General features: G+C 41.7%; 1 protein-coding gene across 1 annotated transcript; it reads right to left on the reverse strand.

The window, feature by feature from the left end:
- Window positions 1-200: 200 nt before the first annotated feature.
- LOC122753384 (deoxyuridine 5'-triphosphate nucleotidohydrolase-like) lies at window positions 201-22481 on the reverse strand. Its single transcript, XM_044000757.1, has 3 exons — window positions 22464-22481; window positions 20050-20170; window positions 201-706 (listed from the first exon to the last, which is right to left on the reverse strand). Exons 1-3 carry the CDS (start codon window positions 22479-22481, stop codon window positions 201-203), a joined length of 645 nt encoding a protein of 214 aa, XP_043856692.1.
- Between the last annotated feature and the right edge of the window lie 4883 nt (window positions 22482-27364).

Here is a 27364-nt window from a genome sequence, read left to right on the forward strand (position 1 = left end):
GAGGCTGGGGGGGTGGGGCCGGGGGGGAGGGAGAAATATCTTCCTCAAAGTGGTCAGGCAATAATAATGAAGAAAAGGAGGATAATGTTGAATCACAGTGATACAAGTAATAATAATAGTTAGCATTTTTTTTAAGCAGAAAATAATTTTATTAACTGTTTTAGGGGGAAAGCTGCCACATCTGTTCTTATTATATAATTTTAGTTCTGACCAGTAGAACCAAAACCTCCTGATCCACGTTCAGTGTCATCTAGGCCTTGGACTTCTTCAAGTTCTGCATAAAAAACCCATTCACAAATCAGCTGTGCAATCCGATCACCTTTCTTCACTTCAAATGTTTCTTTGCCAAAGTTAAATAGAACAACACCAACATTTCCTCTGTAATCTTCATCTATGACACCAGCTCCTACATCTATGAAATGTTTTGCAGCCAAGCCAGAACGTGGAGCAACTCTACCATAACACCCAGGAGCGAGAGAGATCTGAATGTCTGTTTTCACAAGGGCTTTCTCCATGGCCAGTATTGTATAATCATAGGCACTGTAGAGATCATAGTCCGCAGCCCGCGCAGACCCCTTGGATGGGGCTGTGGTATGCTCTGAGAGGCGCGTGAAGCGGAGGCGCACGGGGGACTCCTGGTGCTGCTCAGACCGAGGCCTCTTGCTGGGGGAGACTGCTGCGGGGGTCGCTTCGGAGCAGGGCACGACTGCGGAGAAAGAACAGGAGAGGGGAAGTGCAGCAAATGCAATAGTTAGCATTTATATGGCGCTTTAGGAATAGCTAGGTGATACAGTGGATAGAGTGTGGGGTCTGAAGCCAGGAAGACACATCTTCCTGAGTTCAAATCTGGCCAGCTGTGTGACTTTGGGCAAGTCATTTAACCCTGTTTGCCTCAGTTTCCCCATCTGTAAAATGAGCTAGAGAAGGTAATGGCAAATTACTCCAGTATATTTGCCAACAAAAACCCAAATGGAGTCACAAAGAGTTGAACATTACTGAAATGACTGACCAACAAAATATAGTTAAAGTTTGCAAAGTTCTTTACATATTTATATCTAATCCTCACAGAAACCCCAGACAGATAGGTTCCACCCCCATTTTACAGATGAGAAAACTGTAACTGGGAGAAGTTAAGTGATTTGCCCAGGATCACACAGGGTAAGCATCTCAGGCAAGATCTGAACTCAGTTCTTCTGATTCCAAGACCAGCATTGTATTCACTGCACAGTTTAGCTACTCCTTTGGGACAAAAACTATTAGGAAGTAAGGGCAGCTAGGTGACACAGTGTATAAAGCACCAGCCCTGGATTCAGGAGAACCTGAGTTCAAAACTGGCCTCAGACACTTTGACACTTACTAGCTGTGTGACCTTGGGCAAGTCACAACCCTCATTCCCCCACAAAAAAGAAGAACTATTAGGAAGTATTTTCCCTTTCCTCAAGCCTACCTCTTTGCAGCTTCTCTCTATAACAACTAGTTCTGCTCTTTCTGTGACTTTTGACCTTGAAGTGACCTCTATAGAAAAGTGGAAGCCATGCTGAGAAGTAGAGTGGAGAGGGCCCATTGAGGAACAGGACAGAACCCTTCTGAGACTCCGTTCTGGACCATCTAGTATGGAGTTAAGTAATGGCCAGCGGCTCTCTCATTCATTGGAGATGAACAGAAGATAGTGCAGACCGAGTGGAGCAGATGTAGGTGAGGGGGAGACAGGCTAATTTTAGAACAAGAAACCTAGAGCAGGATGATCATATGTGATTCACAGAAGCCATAGCACCTTCTTCCCCACTCAGTTCTTGGAGCAGGGAGAGATCCTTTTCATTGTCCTTGTCACTCATTCAATTCCTGTTTCTCTTTTAGCTAGGAGGGAAGAGGCAGAAAGGACAGCTGGAAGAGAAGCTATTTGTATACCCCTAGGTTACAAACCCAAATGGCTAGCATCTGAATTAAAGAAACCTTTTTTTTTAATTGCCTGTCCTCGTTTTTATGCAGTGGAAACTAATTTATTAAAAACTCAGGTGACAAAGGATTGTGGAAAAATATGTGCATTAATGCACTGTTGGTGGAGTTGTGAATTGGTCCAACCATTATGGAGAACAATTTGGAACTATGCCCAAAGAGCTATAAAATAGTGCATTCCCTTTGATCCAACACCACTACCAGGTCTGTATCTCAAAGAGATCAAAGAAAAAGGAAAAGGATCTATACTACAAAAATATTCGTAGCCCCTCTTTTTGCGGTAGCAAAGAATTGGAAATTGAGGGGATGCTTATCAATTGGGGAATAGCTGAACAAGTTGTGGTATGTGATTGTGACAGAATACTATTGTGTTATAAGAAATGACAAACCAGATGGTTTCAGAAAAACCTGGAAAGGCTTATATAAACTGATGCAAAGTGAAGTGAGCAGAACCAAAATATCATACACAGTAACAGCAATATTTGATGATGATCAACTGTGGAAGACTTGGCTACTCTGATCAATACAATGAGCCAAGAAAATTCCAAAGGACTGTGGCATTTGGAATATTGGGGGGAAGCCTGCCTCTAAGTTATTGGGGAGCCAGACTGGCTGTTGCACCAGTTTTTGGCATTAAGTATTTAATTTTTTTTTGTTTGGCATTAAGCATTTATTAAATCATATTAAATTTTAGTAAAAAGTTGACTGCATGTCTGCCTGAGTTCCCTACTATTTACATACATAACACATTTTTCCAAGTGAGAGAGAAGAGTGTGTGCCTAGCTCAAACAGGTCCGAGCACAAGAGAGAACAGGAGCGAACTCAAGCCTGCTGTGGTCCACCCCAGTTCCTCCTTCTCTAGGGACAGCTCTTACACATTGCTCAAAACTAATCAGCCAGCATCATTCAATTCCATTGGTCGACATGACCTGAGGGTGGTCCATTACCTATGACCTAATGATGTAGTTACTTAATGGAGGTGTGCAAAAAAAAAAAAACATCTCTAAAGGGCAAGGCTGATGAAGTCTAGGTGTGGTTTCTATCTCTACTTTACTGAGTTCATCTGATTTCCACATCTGTTGATCCACCCATGGGCTCCTGGGCTGGTCCCAAAAGAGACTAGGTAAAGTTTCTGAACTAAGCCCTCAAGTTGGGGGGGGGGGTCCCACAAACCCCCATTACTAATAATTATTTCCTCACACGATGAAAATATTGATGAATAAAATAAATACATTTCTTAAAATGTAGGCACTAGGAAAAAAAGAAAAATACTAAATGTAGATGGAAACTTACTTTTTCTACCCACTTTATGTTTCTTGCTTTTAATTTTTTTTTTTTTGCAACATGGCTAATAGGGAAGTATTTCACATAGGAAAAAAACCCAATGACCATCTAACATGGATATGTCTGACTGCAAATTTGCCAGTGAGCAAGACTGAAAGAGAAAAAATCAAACCCAAGGGAGAGAGGAAGAAAAAATTTTTCCCCTCAGTGTTAAATTCAGATAGTTACAGAACCAGTGAGAGAATGTTTATTATTCCTAATATTTTTGCAGAGTGCAAATATGTTCAGATCATACTAGTTAATTAGCCCCTAGTAAGAGCAGTGGACTTTTGTATATATATACACACACATATATATTATATATACGTATGTGTATATAATAATTATATTGAAATATTGATAACTGTATTTCAATATAACTGGTTTCCTACATAGTAATTCCAAATATTTTTTGTGTGCATTTAAAAATATTATTCTGAGATAGAATTCATAGCTAGCTAGGGTCCATTAGATTGCTGAAGGCGTCCCATGACTCATCAAAAAAAGATAAAGAAATCCTGTTCTCAACCTTTTCCTTTTTGGACTCAGAGAAATAGACATATAAGAAAATGAACCTGGTAGCCAAGGGAGAATTGATGAAGTTGCTAACCTAAAAAAAATTTTTTTGCAGGGCAATGAGGGTTAAGTGACTTGTCCAGGGTCACACAGCTAATAGGTGTCAAGTGTCTGAGGCTGGATTTGAACTCAGGTCCTCCTGAAGTCAGGGCCAGTGATTTATCCACTTTAAAATTTTGACCTTAGGGGCAGCTAGGTGACACTTACCAGCTGTGTGACCCTGGGCAAGTCACTTAACCCCTATTTCCCCGTTAAAAAAAAAAAGAAAGAAAAAAAAATTTTTGACCTTAGCCATGCTGACATGGCTAAGGACACTGTGGCCAACATAGTAAGTACCCCAGGAAAAACAAAATAACAGAATCTTAAAATTCGAAAGGACCTTAGAGGTCCCTTAAGCTAATTCTCTCATTGTATTGAAAAAGGAACTCTGGGAAAAACCCCATTTCACAGTCTCAGTTTCATTATAGCCTATGCTTCTATAACCTTCTAGATTTGGAAAGCCTAGATTTTTGTTTGTTTGTTTATTTGTTTGTTTTTGCAGGGCAATGAGTGTTAAGTGACTTGCCCAGGGTCTCATAGCTACTACCTGTCAAGTGTCTGAGGCAGAATTTGAATTCAGGTACTCCTGAATCTAGGGCCGGTGCTTTATCCACTGCAGCGCCACCTAGCTGCCCCCTGGAAAGCCTAGATTTTAATGTTGCCTCAGACACTTCCTAGCTGGATGACCCGGAGCAAGTCATTTAAACTTCCTTATGGGTACCAGTAAGTCAAGGAGAGTTACTTTGCCACCACCTCTAGCAGCAGCAGCAGCCCCATTGATGGACAGGCATTGCACTTCACTTTATTGCACTTCGTAGATATTGAGTTTTTTACAAATTGAACATTTGTGGCAACCCTGCATTGAGCAAGGATATTGGTGCCATTTCCCCAACATGTCTCTGTGTCACATTTTGTCACAATATTTAAAACTTTTTCATTATTATATCTATTATGGTGATCTACAATAGGTGATCTTTGATGTTATTATTGTCATCGTTCTGGGGCGCCACAAACCATGCCCATATAAGAACTTAATCCATAAATGTGTGTGTTTTCTGACTGCTCAACTGACACGGCTGTCCTCCAAGCTCTCTCCCTCTCCTTTGACCTCCCTATTTCCTGAGACACAACAATATTGAAATTAAGCCAATGGCTACAATGGCCTCTAAGTGTTCAAGTGAAAGTCAATCAATATGACAAACTTCATTGTTGTCTTATTTTAAGAAATTACCACAGCCACCTCAGCCTTCAGCAACCACCACCCTGATCAGTCAGCAGCCATCAACATCAAGGGAAGATGCTCCACCAGAAAAAAAAGAAACAAAGAAAGAAAGAAACAAACAAAGAAAGAAACAAAGAAAGAAAGAAACACAGAAACAAACAAACAAACAAAGAAAGAAAAGACTCTCTGAAGGCTCAGATGATGGTTAGTATTTTTTAGTAATAAAATATTTTTTGTTTTAAGGTATGTACTTTTTTTTTAGACATAATGCTATTGACACTTAATAGACTACATACAATATAGTGTAAACATAATTTTAATATGCACTGGGAAACAAAAATATCTTGTGATTCACTTTATTGCAATATTTGCTTTAATTTTGGTGGTCTGGAACAGAACTAGCAATATCTCCAAAGTATGCCTGTGCTCAGAAAAGGTGTTAATGTGGAAAGTGAAGTCCATTTATCTGTCTGAGCCCAGTTATCCCTTTATGAAGTGTGAAAGTGTTTCATAATGCCTCTAGTACTGAGTCTCCTCTAAATTTGGAATTCTCTCCCTCCTCATCTCTGCCTCTTAGACTACCTGACTTCTGTTAAGACTTAAATGTTCAAGTTGTTGTTGTTGGTTGTTTTTGTTATTTGTCCTTCGTTCTTGAAGAGGTGATGTCATGACTTTCAGTGAATTGGATTTAAGTGAGGGGGTGCAGCTAAATGGTGCAGTGGATAAAGCACCAGCCCCGGATTCAGAAGGACCTGAGTTCAAATCTGGCCTCAGACGCTTGACACTTACTAGCTGTGTGACCCTGGGCAAGTCACTTAACCCTCATTGCCCTGCCCCCCCCAAAAAAAAAAGTGAGGCAGGGCTGTGCAAAGTCACCAACCTCACTCTCCTCCAGAGCCATCTGGGTCCAGTGGTAAGATATATATCAAGCACCAGCCCTAGATTCAGGAGGACCTGAGTTCAAATCCGGCCTCAGACACTTGACACTTATTAGCTGTGTGACCCTGGGCAAGTTACTTAACCCCCATTGCCCCACAAAAATAAAAAATACAAAATATAAGATATATATCAGGATATATAAGATAAATATCAGGATGACTGGTGATGGTCCCAGATATTTAAGACAATTGTGCCCAGGGTCACACAGTTAGTAATAGTAAGTGTCTGAGGTAAGATTTGAACTCAGGTCCTCCCAACTTCAGAGCCAATCCACTGTGCCACCCAGCTGCCCCAAATTCTCAAGTATCAACTGCTGGAAGTGCCAGGAGCCCTTTCCCAGTCCCCACTCCCACTCACAGCTTCTGGTATCTTCCCCTCCACAGTTACCTTGTATGAACTCTGTATCTCTCTTGTATATATTGATTATATACATGTTGTCTCCTCCATTATAAATTAAACTCCTAGTGGGGAGAGCAAGGATTATCTCCCTCTCCTTTTTTGGGTATCCTCATCCCTTAGCACAGTGCCTGAGACACAGGAAGAGCTTAACAAATATTCCTTGACTACATTCAGAGAGTTCAAATGTTAATAATCACCAATCAAAAATAATTCTTAACCTCATTAATATCCAGAGATACAAATGAAAACAACTTTGAGATACTATTGCTCACGCCTAGCAAGTTGGCAAAGAGAGCTAAAAGCAACTCAACTCATCACGCCTGGCAGTGTGGGCTGATGGAATCGCAAGCTTACAAGTTTCCAAATGTTTTTGGAAAGTAGCCTGGCAATCTACAGTAAAGGTTATGAAAAGAATAGTAGCCTTTGATCTAATCATTCCTCTGTTGGGAATATACCTTGAGAGTGTTAAAATATTTTTTATAGCAACAGTATTTGTGAGTACAGAATACTGGAAGCAATCTAAATGTGGAGAGTGATTAAATCATTTGTATTACATTGATGCAATAGAATATCATATACTACAATTAAGATTGATGAGTTCGAGGAATAAACAAAATCTGGAAAGGCTTTTGCCAGGATGGGGAAAGACAAAACCAGAGGAAAACATGTATTTCACTAGACCTGAGAATTCAGTGATTATAAGGGAACACTCAGATGAGAAAAATCCCTCAAATAATGTAGGGCTGAACCTTCTCTGGTCCAGTATGACTTGCCACAGTATGTGTGAGGGGTGAGACTTCAACCCAGGTCTTCTTGGTTCCAAGGACAACAGTCAGTCAATAAGCATGTGTTGTCATTTATTAAGTGCCAGGCACCATGTTAAGCACTGGAGATGGGTGAAGAGAGAAGGATAAATATGGAAAATTCCTCCTAGATCCTTTATTTAAGGAGGATACCCAAGGCAGCCAGTTTTCATCATTTCCCAGCTGTTCTCTTGGGCTTGCTATGATGAATGTATGAACCACCTGGATCTGATCTAGTTTCAAATTTTTCTCCCTCCCTCCCCTCCCTCACCCCCCCCAAGACAGCAAGTAATCTGATATAGATTATATATGTACAATCACATTAAACATATTTCTGCATTAGTCATGTTATGAGAGAAGAATCAGAGCAAAAAGGAAAAAACTCAAAAAAGAAAAACAACAACAAAAAACAACAGAAGTAGTATGGTTCAATCTGCATCTAGATTCTACATTTCTTTTTTTTTTTTTCTGGATTTGGAGAGCATTTTCCATCATGAGTCCTTTGGAACTATCTTGGGCCATTATATTGCTGAGAAGAATCAAGTCTATCATAGTTGATCAACACATAATGTTGTTGATACTGTGTACAATGTTCTTCTGGTTTTGCTCATCTTACTCATCATTAGTTCATGCAAGTCCTTCCAGGTTTCTCTGAAATCTGCCTGCTCATTGTTTCTTACAGCACAATAGTATTCCATTACATTCATACACCACAACTTGTTCAGCCATTCCCCAATTGATAGCCAACCCCTCAATTTCCAATTCCTTGCCACCACAAAAAGAGCAGGAGCTGCCTTACTATGAAAAGGATTTTATGAACCCCTAAATTAATAGGAGCAAAATGCCCTTTGACTGAACTTCAGACCAAACCCAGAGAGCTAACAGATAATGCCCTATCTGCTGACTTCTTTCCCCAGGATAGTAAGTTCCTATCTTGTAAAAACATCTGGGCATTTTTGTCCTTGCCAAACCCCATTTTTTGGAATCATATAATCTTTTTACAATGTTTTTGTTAAGTCAAACTATCAAATTGATTGGTATTTCCTACATTCTTGTTATAACTGAAATTGCTAAACTCATGCATTATGTCCATTCTTATTATGATATTTGCTTTTAGGTTGATTTGTAACATGCTAATGAAACTGATAACACCCTGTAACCAGTGAGCAAAGAAACCTTAAATACCCTCAGAAAGAGGGGGTCTTCAAGCTCCTTCTTTGGAAGATGTCTCCACATGATTCATGCTTGCTTGTTCTTAGGACAAATAAACTGGTACTGTTTACCCCTAGCAGTTCTCTGATCTGGTTGTTTGTTTGTTTGGTTTTTGGTAGGACAGATACAGAAACAAAATTTGACAGCCTCCACCATCCTACAAGATCACATAAATTCTGAAACTTTCTCCCATTGAATGGAGAAGATAGTACGGAGAGTTCCCTTTCCCACCTGGCTGCAGGACTTCATCTACCCCCTACCTTTTCAGCTTAAAAAAAAAAAAAAAGTTGCCTTCTCCCATTAGATTGTGACCTCCTTGAGGGCAAGAACTGTCTTTTTGCCATTCTTTGTATCCTTTTGCCTTTCTGTGTTTAGCACAGAACCGAGCACATAGTAGGCACTTCACAAACATTTCCTGGTCGATTGCAAAGAAAAGCAAAAGATGGTTCCTCATGGGAATGAAGGAGCAAAGAATTCTAATGGACTTAGAAGTAACAAGTTATGCCTTTGTATGTATTAAAATGTATGTATTTAAATACAAATACTTGGAAAGCAAATTTAATTGGCCATATAAATATTTAACATTTAGTTTATGATATGCTTTTTAAAAAGTCTACAGATGTCCCATAGACAACAACAGGGTTAGCAGCTTCCAGGAGTGTTCCAAATATTCAAATACAGCTATGATCACTTCTATGTGAGTTTTCCCTACAAGAATGGAAACCCATTCATGCCTCTCCATCCTGTTCTCATCCAGGGGGTTCTACTCAATGTGATGGGGTCTTCTATGCTTTCTCTTGATACCTGGAGAAGACCAGTAGAGTTCACAGGCATTTATTTCATCACTTACCTCTCTAACCACATGGCCAATTCTTAAATCAAATGTTCCTTTAATAATATCCTTTATTTTTGTTCTTTTTAATAGTCCAGCATTTGCTAGGTATTATGGCCTGCTCACACCCACCAAATACTATGTGATACATATTTTTTAAAATACATTTTTGCTTTTAAAAAATTACCACAGGGCAGATAGTCCAGTCCAGTCCAGTCCAGAAATCCTTAATCTCCCTTTAATTTACCATATTTCCAGTCCCCACCCCCACACTCAAACTTGTTATTTAAAGAAAATCAACTTAGTTGCTAAAAAGTTGTAAACACATTTGGGGTTTGTTTTTTTCAGGGCAGTGAGGGTTAAGTGACTTGCCTGGGGTCACATAGCTAGTAAGTGTCAAGTGCCTGAGGCCAGATTTAAACTCAGGTCCTCCTAAATCCAGGGCTGGTGCTTTACCCATTGCTTTACCTAGCTGCCCCCAACACATTTGTTTTAAATGTGTATATGAATAAAAAAGCATTTATCTATTTGTTTTTTGATTGTTTATTTGCACACTGATCTTTTATTTGATTATGTAAAACATTACCATATTTGTCATTTTGTACAAGAAAACCTAATTAAAAGAAAAAATGAAAGAAATTGAAAAATAGCATGCTTTAGTCTGTGTTCAATCAATATCGGTTCTTTCTTTGGAGGTGGATAGTATGTTTCATCAATAGTCCTTTGGGATTGTCTTGGATCTTGGTTTTAGAGCCATAGGTGGAAGAAAAGAAGTTATGGAACTGACGTGGGATAGAATTTGGGGTCAAATTGATCGTCCCAAAAGAATTACAAGACTCAGTGACTCAGTTTCCCAAGTTTTATTGCAATACTCTGGGTGACCACAGGGAGAGAACCAGAATAGTGGAAAAGTATCTCTCAAATAAGGAAATGACAGTTATATTTATAGTATGGATAAATTGATTATCAATCTCATTATAATAATCTCCACCTTGGGGAGGTACAAGGGTGGGCCTGTCCTACTCATTATAATATTCTCCACCTAGGGGTGTTACGAAGGAGGGTTTATCCTAATTTGGAGTTCCTAGGGTCCTAAACCAACCCCCCCCCTCCCGCCCCCGCCCCCAGGTGGGTACCTTTTTCAGTGGAGGTGTGTTTTGGGGGTTATGTCATAAGGTGAATCTGGGGACAAATGTGGCCTTTTCTGCGCATGTCTCTTTCTGATTCCCATGGCTAGTTTCAAAATATAATCATTTTTCTTTAGAATTTCTAAAGCCTTGTCATTTCCTTTATTGTTATTTTGACCTGACCTGTTTTGGTCTGTTATGGATACTGATCACTGTGGGTATGATAACCTAGCATCCTGACTTGTAAATTATCCATTAACTGGGGTATGAATCCCTTTTTTTTTTTTTTTTAGTGAGGCAATTGGGGTTACGTGACCTGCCCAGGGTCACACAGCTAGTAAGTGTGAAGTGTCTGAGGTCGAATTTGAACTCAGGTCCTCCTGACTCCAGGGCCGGTGCTCTATCCACTGCACCATCTAGCTGCCCCCTGAATCCCTTTTAGAGCTAATATCTGAGTTAGAGCTTGGATCTTAGGTTTTTCTATTAACCCTTTTTTGCCTCCTACATCAGAACTGTGGCTTTTGAGAAGTCTTGAAGTAGTTAGATATTAAGCACAAGGGACTTTGAGAGTTTTTCTTTTACTGTATTTTAGAGATAGTAACTGCCCTCAAGAAGTTTATATTTTGGGTGACTATACAGATATATGATAGAGGTAGGTTGTGATGGAATAAAAAGAGCAAAAGAGCGAATCTGGGCAAAGTGAGAGAACATATTTAGCAATGGGAATCATGTGAGTCAAATCTTAAAGAAAGAAAAGGATGAAGTAAGATACAAATGAGCAGCGCCTTCTCACCCTACCCCCACCTCCTACTCTTTTAGTTCCTTTTTGTGTATGGTCTTTCCTCATTAGAATGAAAGGTCCTTGAGGGCAAGGTCTGTCTTTTTTTTTTTTACTTGTATTTGTATTCCTTAATTTTAGCCCAATGCCTGGCACATAGTAAATGCTTAATAAAAGTTTCTTGCCTCCTTTTCAAAGGATGACCAATACACAGGGGCTAGGGGTGGCATCACTCGGATGTGGAATTTGAAGGCTTGGAATGGAACCTCTCTGCCCTATGGCAGCTTCCAGGAAGACCCTGATACTGAGCTCAGCAATCTAGTCTTAAAGGTTGGACCAAGGATCTCAGGTTACTTTGGCAAATCTGACCCTGCAACCAGACACAAAGTCTTTGTGTGTTTATCATCTTCATGGAATCAGGAAACTGGACTTTGGTAGAGGAGTGGGATGGGGGGAAAGGAGTAGACTGGGTATATTGTAAAAAGGAAAGGATTGGGGCAGCTAAGTGGCGCAGTAGATAGAGCACCAGCCCTGGAGTTAGGAGTACCTGCGTTCAAATCCGGCCTCAGACACTTAACACTTTCTAGCTGTGTAACCCTGGGCAAGTCACTTAACCCCAATTTCCTCACTTTAAAAAAAAAAAAAGGAAAGGATTGCCTTGAAAAAATATTCTGATGAAATCTGTGGGACTTAGCAAATGAATGGATATGGGGGAGTCCATAAAAGGAGAGAAGAGGTTTTTAACTTTTTTTTTGGGGGGGGGGGTTTGAACCTTTTTGATCCCATTAACATTCCAGCTGCAGGTCAGAATTTCATCCAAATTACTTTGGGAGGGGGTCAAATGTAATTCCTTTAAGGTCAACCTTGTGCCTTTTTTTTAGATGAATAATAAAAAAGTTCTAGTTGATTAATTGACTAGTGAACGTAATTTTATCTCTTATTCTAGAACCAAAGAATCAGAGACAGAGTTCTAAGTGTGAAACCCAATCTAGAGGCCATTTAGTCCATCTTTATTCTATCTTTGAAGAAGCATTAAAACCAAATCGAAACAAAAAAAAATTAGGGGGTAGTTAGGTGGCACAGTGAATAAAGCACCAGCCCTGGATTCAGGAGGGACCTGAATTCAAATCCGACCTTAGACACTTGACACTAGCTGTGTGAGCCTGGGCAAGTCACTTAACCCTCATTGCCCCGTAAAAACAGAAACAAAAACAAAAACAAAAAAACCAAATCGCCTTGGATAGAGTGTTACCTTGTTCTTTTCTTAAGATTTTTAAATCTCCCTCTAAGCCAGAAACAACCAGGGAGATAGTAAATGGGTCCTTGAAAGCAGATCAGGAGAAACTAGAGGACATTGGAAATCCCCAGTCACTGTGCTTGAGAAGGAGTATGCAAACGTGGAGGAAGTAGACCATATCAGATAAACCTCAGTCTTCTCTGTAATATAGAGGACATATGACAGTTTGGTTTAGAAAGAATTCCAATTCAGTTGAGAAACAAGCTGGGCTGGTGGGGTGCTTAATATGGGGCTGGGAGCAAATCCACAAATGAATACACAAATTCCTTCTTACAGATGGGGAAATTAAAGGGGGCATTGGAGCAAAGCACAAGAATCTAAGGGAATGTCCAGCAATTGGGTAAGGGCTGAACAAATTGTTGTCTATTAATATAAGGGAATAATATCGTGCCATAAGAAATTATGAAAAAGACAGTTTCAGAGGAACTTAGGAAGATTTGTATGAACTAATGCAGAGTGAAACGAGCAGAACCAGGAGAGCAATTTATGTAAGGACAACAATATTATGAAGAAAAACAACTTTGAAAGACTTCAGAATTCTCATCAATGCAGTGACCTGCTATGTCTCCAGAGACCTATGCTACTCATTTCCGAACTGAGAGGCAATGGACTCAGGATACAGAGATACATTTTTGCACGTGGTCATTGTGTGGGCTTTTTTGGCTTAAGGATACTTATTTGTTAGAAGAGATTTTTTCCCTTCTTTTTCTCAGTTTTTACTTGAGGTGGAAATTGAAGGTAGATGATTAGTAATAGTAATGCCAAAAAGAAAAAAAAAAAGGAAGAATGTTATTGAAACTTTTTTTAATGTACATAAGAGAAAAGAAGGAAGTTCAGAAGGAAGCACAAACAGGGTGGTTTGACTAGTAATGTTTGAAATTTATTGTGTACTTTTTAAAGGCAAGTAATATGAAATGGAGACTCACAGTTTCATATATAATCATGTTCTGCTGTATATATGGAAATACTCTTTGGGGTGTTTAAGTTCAAAAATTTAAAAAAAAAAAAAAAAGGAAAGAAATTCCCAGAGGGGACTAAGCAGGCTGTGGGGAAAAGGAGTAGAGAGACAGCTCCCAGAAGCCCTGGGGGTGCAGAAGAATTGTCTCCTCTCAGCCTAGGGGAATTTCCTTATAGAACCTAGGATGTGTGACCCAGATTTCTCTTTCTGTTTGCAATGCTAGACCACATCCTCAGGTAGGGAGATGGAGGTCAATAATTGGTGTCTGCCCTTGAAGCAGATCCTCTCTCCTACATAGCCCCAGGATGTATGCGCAAGTGTGGAGGGGGGTAGGAAGTGGGGCTGGCCTTTTGATGATTCTTATGTGGTCACAAAATGCTGCAACCTTGAGTAGTGGTTGTTAATCAATGTAGGAGTGGAAAGCTTTGGGTATTCTGTAAAAGCAGAACTGGCTTCACACTTCAAAATGGGAGAGGGGTCTTTTTCTCTGTTTTTAGGCAGTGGGGCAGAATTGCACATGGAATAAAGAAAACTGGGTTCAAGTACTAGCTCCACCCCTTAACTAGCTGTGGGACCTTGAGTAGGTCACTTCACTTCTATAAAGTAGGTATAAAAATACCTTTTCAACTTCACAGAGTTCTAAGAAACTAATATGTATAAACATGTAAGCTGTTATAACTAGTCTACAAAATGGCACAGATGTGAGAGAAGACTGGACCATCAGTGGGCCTCAATCTCTTTGGCTTTAGGAACCCTTTCCACTCTTAAAAATTGTTCATGACCTTCTCCCACTTCTCTGAGCTTTCGTTGACATGGGTTATAATTAATGATGTTTACTGTATTAGAAATAGTTTTTTAAAAATCTTAGAATCCTTATGAAAATAGTTCTGACCTCACGGACTCCCTGAGCAATCTCAGGGACTCTTGGGGGTCCGCAGACCACACTCGGAGAGCCACTGGGCTAGACCATCACTAAGGTCCTGCTACCTCTACCAGTCAATCAATAAATCCACAAGCTTTGATTAAGTATCTACCAGATGCTGGTCACTTGTGCTAGGTGCTGGAGATAGGGACTGGACTTATGGGCACATACTCTAGAAGAGTGGTGCACTTTGCCACAGCAAACTTCTCTTTTTATTCTTAAATCCGCCCAGGGTCACACAGCTAGTGTCAAGTGTCTGAGGTCAGATTTAAACTCAGGTCCCTCCTGAAAAAAACAAACAAAAAAACCTCCCCTCTTCATCATTGGTTGAGGACAAAGAGATGCACATTCTTCTGGAAATATCTCTACCTCTACCTATTTCCCCCCAACATGTCCCCCTCCCCATTCAAACATCCCAAATCAACCAGACTGCTGGCCTTAGGGCCACCTTCTGTAATCAACTTCTAGCTTCCTGTAAAACCCCTTTCTAGGGGCAGCTAGGTGGCGCACTGGATAAAGCAACAGCCCTGGATTCAGGAGTACCTGAGTTCAAATCTGGCCTCAGACACTTGACACTTACTAGCTGTGTGACCCTGGGCAAGTCACTTAACCTCCATTGCCCGGCAAAAAAAACAACAACAACAAAAACAAAACAAACAAAAAAACCCTTTCTTGCCTGAAGGCTCCCTTCTTGTAAGACTCCCTCCCAGAGTGAGATTATCATTCCTTTGTCAAAAAACAAAACAAAACAAAACAAAAAAAACCCCATCCCTTTGTCTCTGAAACAGCATTATTCCTTTTCTTTTCTTTTTTTTTTTTGGTTTTTGTGAGGCAATTGGGGTTAAGTGACTTGCCCAGGGTCACACAGCCAGTAAGTGTTAAGTGTCTGAAGCCGGATTTGAACTCTGGTACTCCTGACTCCTGGGCCAGTGCTCTATCCACTGCCACTGCGCCATCTAGCTGCCCATTATTCCTTTTCTAATTGAGATAACAGCATTCTGTTTTTATTTCTCTCAGAGAACTCTAGCATGAGGAATCTCCCTCTATCATTTCAGTCTTAGAGAAATGTCAATAGCACTGAGAACTTAAATGACTTGAATAGGTCACATGGGCACTGAGTGTCAGAGGTGTGACTTAAAGCTCTTCTATAGACTCCATCCACATCTCCTCCTCCTTGATCTGAAATTGTGCTTCAGCTCTTCCAACTAGAGACCAGGCCCTCGTTGGCATCTGCAAGCACCTGTGGTCACCGGTCCCACTGCTTTCCCCTCTGGCTTAGAGTGAAGTAATCACATGAAAAGCAACATAATCTATTACCCCACTGTCCCTGCTTTGACCAAACTTCCCTTCTTCCCAAGCCACCATTCCCCCACTTCCCTTATATCTTGTCTAACTGAAGATGATTTCACTTTAAAAAGTCCTACCTGGGCGGCTGGTGCAGTGGATAGAGCACTGGCCCTGGATTCAGGAAGACCTGAGTTCAAATCCGACCTCTGACACTTGCCACTTACCAGCTGTGTGACCCTGAGCAAGTCACTTAACCCCATTGCACCGCAAAAAAAAAGTCCTAAGTAAATTGATATATAAAGTATTATATTATTGTATTTAAATAATATTATTCCAAATGCTATGAACAATTATTGTGTATAATTAGAAATATCATACATAATTATATTTCTTTATTATATTATGTTTTGTATTGAAATTGTTATATTAATGTATCAACCTTCTCTAAGATAATCACAAGGTATCAGGCAGGAACAAAAACAGTCTTAAACCAAAGCAATAAATCCATAAATTGGGAATTCTGGGCAAGCTCCAGCCCATGTTTGTGTGTTGGAGGGAAGAGTGAAGTGGGAAGGGCTGTTATGTGAGAGTGGAGGGGTGGGGTTTTTGTTGTTTTTTTAAATTCTGGGGGATCTGAACAGTTTTAAAGTGAGTCCTGCCCTTCCTCCTCCTCCTTGTTGTTTGTTGTTCGTCCTTCATTCTTGAAAAGGACCGAAGGCATCACGATGTCGGGGTGCAGTGTGTCCGCCTGCGGCCGATCGGTCCCGATCGGAGCTCAGAAGGCTGACCTTTGGGGATGGAGACGTCCCTTGGTTCCGCGCATCTCCGGTTACCTTTGTGCTCTAGCGATTCTGCTTTGCTTGCTGAGCACAAAGCTTTCTTTGATGTGGCCACGCGGTGCTGGGCAGTCCTGAGCCCGCTACCCCTCCTCCTAGCTAGGGCACTGCGGGTGGGTCAAGGACAATGGCAGTAATTAGGAGCTTTAAAGTCTTGACACAGATCGCCCAATTAACCCTCCCAGAGGGCAGCGGTGGGGAGATCTTCATAATCCTCACTCTCCCCTTAGTTTGAAATGGGTATTAGGCGTTTAAGAGATTCCCTCCAAGACCCAAACCAAACAAAAACTCTTCTCAACTCTCCTGCCTCACCTCCTCTCGCCCACGGCACAGAAAGATCTTCCCCCAGGGGGAAAACAGACCCCCAGGCACCAGAGGCACCAATGCCCTCACAACCGGTTTAGGACTAATCACCTGTGGGCAGTGAGGTCTTAATCTTAGCTTAATAAATGCAGCTAAGTGAAGAGGGACTGGTGCTTCTGATGAGCGCAAATCGCTGGGGTTTCAGCGTGCCTAATATGGGTCTGGGGCTCCTGACAAGACATGCACCTTTTTCTTTTCTTTTCTTTTGCGCAATGAGGGTTAAGTGACTTGCCCAAGGTCACACAGCTAGCATGTGTCAAGTGTTTAAGATCGGATTTGAACCCAGGTCCTCCTTAATTCAGGGCTAGTTGCTTTATCCACTTCACCACCTAGCTGCCCCAAAGACATATACTTTTAGAGCAAAAACCCCTGCTTTCCAAACACCGCTTTCACCCAGAGCTGCATTCCTTTAAGGAATGCAGACATGGCTCTCACTGCTTTAGGATCTGGAAGAACCAGCAGCCCAATTCCATAGCTCATAATAACCCTTCACCTATGCTTGGTGCTTCAACCTATGTAGTCATTTGTCCTTCATTCCGGAAGAGGATCATGATATTGGAAGTGATGTCATGACTTGCACTGAATTGGATTTAAATGAGGGAGGGCTATGCAAGGTCACCAACCTTACTCTCTCCTCTAGAGCCATCCAGGTTCAATGGCAAGATGTGTGTGTGTGTGTGTGTGTGTGTGTACGACTGGAGATGGCCCTGGATGTTTAAGGCAATTGGGGTTAAGTGACTTGCTCAGGGTCACACAGGTCCTCCAAACTTCAAAGGCAGAGCTCTATCCACTGCATTACCTATCTTGTCCACAATTTAACCAAGGGCTTTAGTTAATACTCCCATTTTAATGCAGCTTTGGACATTTTGAGAACCCCTGTGGGGATGCATATCAAGGGCGAAAGTTACCACCCTCATTCTGCTGATGCAGAAAGCAGAAGCAGAAGTGACTTGAGCAGACCCACAGATTAGGTAAAAAACAGGATTTCACCCCATGTCTCCTGACAGCCTTCTTTCTACCAATGTATTTCCTCATTTGATCCTCACAACTTTGTGAGACAAGAATACAAGTATTATTGTGCCCATTTTATAGAAAAGAAGGTGAAGTTACAGCTAGTAAGCAATAGATCCAGGATACTCCATGTGTCTCTAAATTCAGGACTCCAGCCCCACCCCGAGTCAAGCTATATGAATTTGTATACACTTATGAAAACATCCCCTCTGACCTGAATAATAATGATGATTAGAGCTAGCATTTATATGGGGCTTTTAAGGCATACAAGCACTTTACAAATATCTCATTTTATCCTTACAACAATCATGTGAGGTGGGTACTATTATAATCCCCACTTTACAGATGAGGAAAATGACATTCCCAGGATCACACAGCTAGGAAGCATCTGGAACTAACTCCAAAATCTGTGTTCTGCCCTCTTCATGTTAGAGTATTGCAGTTTGTCCTTTGTTCTCAAAGAGGACCATGGTATCGGAAGTGATGTGTAGTGAATTGGATTTAAGTGCAAAGTTACCAGCCTCACTTTCTCCTCCAGAGCCATCTTGCCAGTGGCAAGATATATATCAAGACAACTGGAGATGGCCCCAGATGTTTAAGGCAATTGAGGTTAAGTGACTTGCCTAGGGTTAAACAACTAGTGTCTGAGGTGAGATTTGAACTCAGGTCCTCCCAACTTCAGGGCCAGTGCTCTATCTACTTCGACACCTAGCTGCTCCCTTCAACTAGCTCCTATGTGAATATAGAGGGATATAGAGTGTAGTAGTAGATAGAGAGTGTGACCTGGGAGTCAAGAAGACCTGGGTTCAAATTTTACCTCTGGCATACATTGACTGTGTGACCCATGGCAAGTCACTTAACCAGGCAACTTTCTAAGACTAGAAATTGAAGAGAAGGTGATGACCTGCTCTAGTGAAGAGAGGTCTTTATGAGTGCTTTATACCTTTAAAATCACAGGAGGAAGGAAGGAAGGAAGGAAGGAAGGAAGGAAGGAAGGAAGGAAGGAAGGAAGGAAGGAAGGAACGAACGAACGAACGAACGAAGGAACGAAGGAAGGAACCTGAAAAAAAGAAGAGATGTTAGAGGTGATCTGTTTGACTCTCTCTGTGGGACTGTGTAGGAAACCCCTTCGCTGACCCCCTCACACCCAAAAGAGGAGAAAAGGCAGGTAGCTTTTTTCAAGCATTTAAAGAGTTGCCATGTGGAAAGGATTAGACTTCTTGTATTTGACTCCAGTAGGGAGAACTAAGCCAGCAAGGTGGTACAGTGGTTAGAGTGCTGGGCCCAAGTCAGGAAGACATCTTCCTGAGTTCAGCTGCAGCCTCAGATACTTACCAGCTGTGTGACCCTGGGCAAGTCATTTCACCCTGTTTGCCTCAGTTTCCTCATCCATAAAATGAGCTGGAGAAGGAAATGGCAAACCACTCCAGTATCTCTGCCCGGAAAACCTCAAATGAGGACACAGAGTCAGACACAACTGAAAACAACTGAACAACAAGAAGAACAACAAGGGAGAACCAAGAAGCTTGTGGACGTGGTAGAGAGGCTTCTTTAGGTTTGATTGAGGCCCATAGTGCTGACCCAGCCTCAAACTTATCAGGTCTGTCTCCCTGGAGGCCTTCACTGAGCAGGTCAGGAACGCCCAGTATGACTATCAATGCTACACAATGGGTGCCCAGCTGTATGAAGATAGTAATCTATAGCCTAGAAATGTCTGTGAGCTTGGATAGTAATGGGGGGTGGGGGGAAGGGGGTAAATAGAGTAGTTCATGTGACCAAGCCTGGAGCTGCTGGGTGTGGATTACCACAATAGTGGGAGGATCTCAGGTAGAGATGGAGGTGATAGAGAATTGGACTGGTAGGTCAGAAGACCTGAGTTCAAATCCAGCTGTGTGACCATGGGTGAGTTACCTAAACTCTCTCAGCCTTATTTTCTCTATCTGTAAAATGGGGATAATAATAGCACCTACCTCCCAGCATTGTTTTGGGGATAAAATCAGAGAATATTGACGAAGCTCTTTGCAAATTTTAAGTCACTTTGTAAACGCTACATATTATTATTATCAGATGGACACTGTGTACTAAGATTAACTTACAGGATGTGTTAGTTCTTGTGAGTATAGAAGAGTATGAAGCCTAACATGACTGTATTCAGCAAAGACAGCTTACTTGGGACACCGCAGGGCTTATCCGCCCTGTCCCTGGTTTCTATGCCATTAGCATTGATGTTTCTGAATGGGCAGGAGGAAGTGGCCAGGGTGGTGTCCACAGTTCTGATCAGTAACAGGATCTGGAATTTCCAGAAAATGGTGAGATTAGATTCCAGCAGGGATTTGCCATGCAGATTGTGCAAGCCCTTAGAAAGCTGTTACACTAGACTGAAATGAGAAGCAGTTCTCTGACTTGGCCAGGGTCACCTCTAATTCTGGGATTCCCTCTGTGTGTGACCTCTCCCTCTGGCCTGATAAGCAGCCTGTGCTCTCCCCCTTCATAACTGCCTGATTTCAGTGCCAAGTTGAGAGTACAACCTGAATGTGCCCAGAGTAAGATGTCAAACGGAGTCCATGTTTGTTCTAGGGATGTTCGTTGAGGTATCATCATCCATTTTAGGAGTCAAGAAGAAAATTTTGGGCTACAACCAACCTGTGATGGTCCTGTGCATCCTCCCTCTCATCCATGCAGGGCACCTGCCTCTACTCAGCTTTCCAGATTGTTAGTATTCCTGATGCCTCTCCCTGCAGCAGCTTCCTCCCTGTCCTTCTGGTTCTGTTTGGGCTCTCCTTGCATTGAGTTCTATCCACTATTCATTATATCTCTACAGGTCTTGGCTGGTAGTGACTACCTAAGCTCCTTCCTCATACAGCTGCATCCACATTTCAATGACTTTTATCCCTTGAGTTTCTGGCACTGGGTAACAAAGACAAAGGGCATGAGGAGAGGAAAGAGGCATCAGTACATCAATGGACCTGTGGCTAATCCATCTGTGTGGTGATGCCTCAGAAGATGTGATCATTGCCCATCCCCACCTTGTCAGGTTGTGTAACATTTATGTATAACTTCCCATAAATCTCATACAGGGAGTCTATCCAATGTGTCAAAGACCTTCTAGAGTAGTTCTTAACCAAGGGACTTAAAAATATTTTTGATAACTATGATAATATTTTGATAATTTCAATGTTTCACTTGTAATCTGAAGCCTTATTTTCTCTATCTGTAAAATGGGGTCCAGGTAGCCAAAGGGGTCCATGACCCCCAAAAAGGTTAATAGTTGTGAGGAGAATGACTCCTGCTCAATAATTCTCTGGAACTCAGCGGTGGTGATGTGTCAAAGACTCTTTTATTGTCATTCTCATGAGAATGGGCAACCCAGTGTGCAGCTGGTGGGTGCAAAGAATGGAGGCTGGAAGGCCTGTTTTATCCCCTAGTCCCTAACTTGAATGGACCCTCCTCTTTTTCATCATTGGTCTGATTACTCAAGGGTTACAATCTATGTGCAAAAACGAGCTAATTGGAAGGCAGTATTTCTTAGCCAATGGGGGAGGTGATACAGGGACAATTCTTCAATCTTCCCTCATATGAACAAAGCTCAGGAGCTGACCTAATTGAGAGCAGCTCAGGGCTTCCCTGAACCATGTAATTTTGTTTGCAGGAGGAGGAGACCTTTTTCCTCAAACAGTTCTGGAAGAGTGTAATTTGAATGGTGACTATTATATTCTTATTGAGAAGAGACCATTCCCCATTTCCTCACAATAGTCATGCTCTAGGGGGCAGCTAAATGGTACAGTGGATAGAGCACCGGCCCTGGAGTCAGGAGTACCTGAGTTCAAATCCAGCCTCAGACACTTAACACTTACTAGCTGTGTGACCCTGGGCAAGTCACTTAACCTCAATTGCCTCACCAAACAAACAAACAAAAAAACCAATAGTCACGCTCTAGGTGTCTTGATATTATGTGGATAACATTGGACATTAACCAGCTAGCCACTGGTTATCCCTCACTTCTTACCTCCTGATGGACCCATGTAATTTTGGGATCACATTGATCTCTAATGACATCCTGCATATTGCTCCTCCTGCTCCACTCTTCATCGATAGTATGCCTCCACCTACTCATGCCCACCAAAGACCTTTCCACTGGCCTTTGTCTTTTAAAATTAAACTTTGGTGATTTTTACAAAGTTTGATTGAAAAGAAAAACTTCCTAATAATCCCGAAGGGATATGAGATGTTTGCTGAAGTAATTCCCCTCCCCCTGGGGCAGCACAGAGGACCACTTTCCGGGTATCCTCTGGACTGAATTTTTGTTAAGGTAAAGTTGGACATGGGTAGAGTTTTTAACGTGGGAAGGAGTTTGTGGAGAGATTTCAGAGAGTCACTGAATGTGTTTGAGAAAAATATTAGATCTTTATTTTTATTAATCTCTATCCTTCAATAATTTTAATACATTATTCTGAGAAAGTGTTCATAGGCTTCACCTAACTACCATAGGGATCTGTCATACAAATCCTTGGATTTCATGGCCTCTGGGGTGTATTCCAACTCTTGAGATTCTTATACGACCTCCCAAGAGTTCTCAGACATACCTGGATCCTCTTGGGCATGTAGGAGGTTGGGGCTAACTCTACTTGCCTTGATTGCCCGTTATTTCCTTTCTCTTCACCTCCTTTCTGACTGTACCCTCAGACCTTGCTTTCGTTCAGAGGAGAGGATGCTTAGATGGTCACTGAAGTCTGCAGCACCCCTGCCTGTTCTCATTTCTCCAATCACTAAATGAGATTCGTATAGATTCATTTGTTGCAATTAAGCAAACTGAAAAGTCTTTCTTCCCTAGAAAACTAACAGCAGATTCTGCCATCTGTCTTCACAATCTTTTGAATAGTTCACATTTCAAAGCAATTCCTGGACCTAAATGTAAAAGGTTACATCATTTTTAAAGAAATTAGAGAAGAATGGGAAAAGATGTCTCAGGATCTGTGGTTATAGGGAGAATTGATGATCAAACCTCAGATAGAGAAGATCATGAGAGAAGAAATAAACAATTTTCATTTTATAAATTGAAATGTGTTTGCAAAGCAAAATTAATGCAACTAGGGGCAGCTAGGTGGTGCAGTGGATAAAGCGCCAGCTTTGGATTCAGGAGGACCTGAGTTCAAATCCAGCCTCAGACACTTGACACTTACTAGCTGTGTGACCATGGGCAAATCACTTAACTCTCATTGCCCAAACAACAAAAAAAAATTAATGCAACTAGAGAAAAAAGAAACTCAAATGATTTAATTTTTTTTATCAACTATATCTGATAAAATTCTGATTATAATTTGTGAGAAATGGGTAATTGTCTCCTCTCAATGTGGATATAACAGTCAGTCTTACTCCCCTGACCTATTTGTAGGACAAAGGTCTCAGATCCCCTCCTCCCCCTCAGGTTAGTAAGGTCACATGGTTCAAGGAGCCCTGGTCTCAATTAGGTCCTCTCCAGAGTTCTGTCCATATAAGGAAGTATAAGGTCCACTCCTGAGTTATGCCTATACAAGGAAGAGGGGTGGGAATACTGCATTCCGATTAGCTAGTTTTTGCCGTAGATTGTAACCCCAACCAGTGATGAAAAAGGGGAAGGTCCATTCACGTTAGGGACTAGGGTATAAAACAGGGCCTGCGAGCCCCCTTTCGGGGCACCCACTAGCTGCACACTAGGGTATCTCCTCATGAGAAGAAAATAAAGCCTTTGTCACCTTGCTGCTGAGTTCCTGAGAATTATTGAGGAGAGGATGAATTTTTCCCTCACATAATTAAATAAGGAAGTGACAGCCATACATAAAACCAAGAGTCATTGGGGTCAGCTAGGTGGTACAGTGGATAAAGCACCGGCCCTGGATTCAGGAGGGCCTGAGCTCAAATCTGGCCTCCTCAGACACTTGACACTTACTAGCTGGGTGACCTTGGGCAAGTCACTTAACCCTTATTGTCCCATAATAATAATAATAGCTTTCTGTAATTTTTTTTTTTTTGGCTGGGCAATGGGGGTTAAGTAACTTGCCCAGGGTCACCCAGTTAGTAAGTGTCAAGTGTCTGAGGCGGGATTTGAATTCAGAAACTCCTGAATCCAGGGCCAGTGCTTTAACCATCTAGCGCCATCTAGCTGCCCCCTGTAAAATTTTTTAAAAAGACAACAAGACTCTTCACCAGATATATGTCAGTCAGTAAACATTTATTATCACTGACTATGAACTAGACACTGTGCTAAGCACTGAGGATACAAAGAAAGTCAAAAGACAATTCCTGGAGCAGCTAGGTGGTGCAGTGGATAGAGCACCGACCTTGGAGTCAGGAGTACCTGAGCTCAAATCCGGCCTCAGACACTTAACACTTACTAGCTGTGTGACCCTGGGCAAGTCACTTAACCCCAATTGCCTCACCAAAAAAAAAAAAAAAAGACAATTCCTGCCTTAAAGGAGCTGACATTCTAATGGAGGAGATAACATGCAAACAATTATATATGGACAAGCTATATAGAAAATAAGTAAGAAGTAATTGGAGCAGCGAGGTGGAACAGTGGATAGAATGTTGGTCCTGGGATTAGGAAGACTCCTCTTCCTGAGTTCAAATCTGGCTTCAGACATTTATAGGCTGTGTGACCCTGGGCAAGTCCACTTAATCCTGTTTGCCTTAGTTTCCTCATCTGTAAAATGAGCTGGAGAAGAAAAGGGCAAACCACTCCAGTATCATTGCCAAGAGTCAGACACGACTGAACAACAACAACAAGAACAACAAGAAGTAATCAACAGAGGGAAGGCACTAGAATTATGAGGGTTTAGGAATGACTTTCTTTAGAAGGTGGGATTTTAACTGGAACTCGAAGGAAGCAGGAAAGCCAAGACGCAGAGATGAGGAAGAACATTGAGGATTCCAGGCAGAGTGGACAGCTGATGAAAATGCCCTGAGCTGAGATGGAATGTCTTGCTCCTTACTGTTGTAAGAAAGTCAGTGTCACTGAACTGAAGAGTCTTGTGGCAGTGTAAGGAGACTGGAAAGGTAGGGCACAGGCAAGGCAAGAAGGTCTTCATTTTTATTTATTTATTTTTTTGGTGGGGCAATGAGGGTTAAGTGACTTGCCCAGGGTCACTCAGCTAGTAAGTGTCAAGTGTCTGAGGTCCGATTTGAACTCAGGTCCTCCTGAATCCAGGGCTGGTGTTTTATCCACTGTGCCACCTAGCTGCACCCAAGAAGGTCTTTAAATGACAGTGGAGTTTATATTTAATATGGGAGGTGATAGGGAGCCACTGGAATTTATTGAGTGGGATGGTGACACAGTCGGACCTGTGCTTTAGGAAAAACACTTTGATAGCTGAAGGAATGATGGACAGAGGGGAGGAGAGGCTTGTGGTAAAAAGACCAACCATTAGACTATTGCAATAGTCTAGGCACGAGGAGATAGGGGTCTGCATGAGGGCAGTCACAGCATAAGGTGTCATAAATTATTTATTTATTTTTTTTTGGGCGGGGCAATGGGGGTTAAGTGACTTGCCTAGGGTCACACAGCTGGTAAGTGCCAAGTGTCTGAGGCCGGATTTGAACTCAGGTACTCCTGAATCCAGGGCCAGTGCTTTATCCACTGCGCCACCTAGCCGCCCCCTATAAATATTTATTACGTACCTACTATGTGCCATAGGCTGATGGGGATATAAAAAGAGGCAATCCATACCCTCAAGGAGTTCATGATCTAATGGGGGTCTGTAATGACAAGCAAACAAATAGGTACAAATAAGCTATACACTGGATAAATAGGAAATGATAGCAGAGGGAAGACACTAGAATTAAGACAGGTTGGAAAAGCTTCCTGTAGAAGATGGGATTTTGTTGATGTTGTTGTTCTTGTTTATCCTTCATTCTCTCTCTCTCTCTTTTTTTTTTTTTTGCGGGGCAATGGGGGTTAAGTGACTTGCCCAGGGTCGTACAGCTAGTCAGTGTCATGTCTGAGGCCAGATTTGAACTCAGATACTCCTGAATCCAGAGCTGGTGCTTTATCCACTGCGCCACCTAGCCACCCCTGTTTATCCTTCATTCTCAAAGAGGACCATGACACTGGGGTGATGTCATGACTTGCAATGAATTGAATTGAATTGGTACAAAATCACCAACCTCACTCTCTCCTCCAGAGTCATCTGGGTCCAGTGGCAAGATATACAGCAAGATGACTGGAGATGGCCCTGGTTGTTTAAGGCAGTTGGGGTTAAGTGACTTGTCCAGGACTCACACAACTAGCAAGTGTCTTATGTGAGATTTGAACTCAGATCCTCTCAAGTTCAGGGTCAGTGCTCTATACACTGTATCACCTAGCCTTCCCCAGATAGGATGGGATTTTAGTTGATACTTAAAGGACATCAGGTTAGCTGGTAGGCAGAGATGAGGAAGGAGAACATTCCAGACCTGGAGGACAGCCAGAGAATATGGGTGGAGTCAAGAGATGAAGTGTCTTGTTCATGGAACAGCAAGGAAGACTGGAAGGGAGAAGGCGCTGTGCTAGGTTCTTCAGATAAAAAGACAAAAATGAACCAGACTCTACCCTCAAAGAGCTTACATTCTATAGGGGGAGATAACAGGTACATGTATAAGTATAACAAAAATAAGCATGTGCCATATTTATACATAATATGCATAATTTAAAAGTATATACAAAAGACTATTAACAATTTCCAACAGAACAAATGCAAAGTTTCCAAAAGAAGAAATGTAAAATATCACCAAGAGTTTGGAAAAATGCTCCAAATCACTAAAAATACAAACCAAAACAATCCTAAAGTTTCACTTCACATCCAGGAAACTGACAAAAGTAACAAAAGACAAGAAGTGACAGATGAAGCCACTATCAGAAATCGCTAAGAGCCTGGGATCTAAACATAACCGGTGGCTTGGTACCAAAGAGCTGGATTGATACAGTCAGGAGTCATTCTTAGAGATGAGGTGGGATGTAGGACAGGACAGACATATCAAGGAGTAAAGGGACTATTAAAATTTAAACCAGCCAACTAGATGTCAGGATGGATGTGCCTAAGAAGTAAGGGGAGATAAAATTCTATAGCAGGAAAATCAATTAATTGTGGCTACTACCTGGGCTAGGAAGACAGATAACTCCAGAAGTCAGGACTATCATTTCTTTCTTTCTTCCTTCCTTTCTTCCTTCCTTCCTTTCTTTCTTTCTTTCTTTCTTTCTTTCTTTCTTTCTTTCTTTCTTTCTTTCTTTCTTTCTTTCTTTCTTTCTTTCTTTCTTTTTCTTTCTTTCTTATTTCCTTCCTTCCTTCCTTCCTTCCTTCCTTCCTTCCTTCCTTCCTTCCTTCCTTCCTTCCTTCCTTTCTTTCTTTCTTTCTTTCGAGAGGCAATGGGGGTTAAGTGACTTGCCCAGGGTCACACAGCTAGTAAGTGTTAAGTGTCTGAGGCCGGCTTTGAACTCCTGAATCCAGGGCCAGTGCTCTATCCACTGCTCCAC

The sequence above is a fragment of the Dromiciops gliroides genome, chromosome 1 (genome assembly GCF_019393635.1).
Source record: "Dromiciops gliroides isolate mDroGli1 chromosome 1, mDroGli1.pri, whole genome shotgun sequence".
In the NCBI taxonomy this organism is placed as follows: Eukaryota; Metazoa; Chordata; class Mammalia; order Microbiotheria; family Microbiotheriidae; genus Dromiciops; species Dromiciops gliroides.

Excerpts from the sequence above, each read along its gene's own strand:
- LOC122753384 (XM_044000757.1), bottom strand. Across the intron at positions 707-20,049 it reads TAAGCCCTGCGGTGTCCCAA|TCGTGCCCTGCTCCGAAGCG; the intron begins GTAAGCTGTCTT and ends CTTTCTCCGCAG.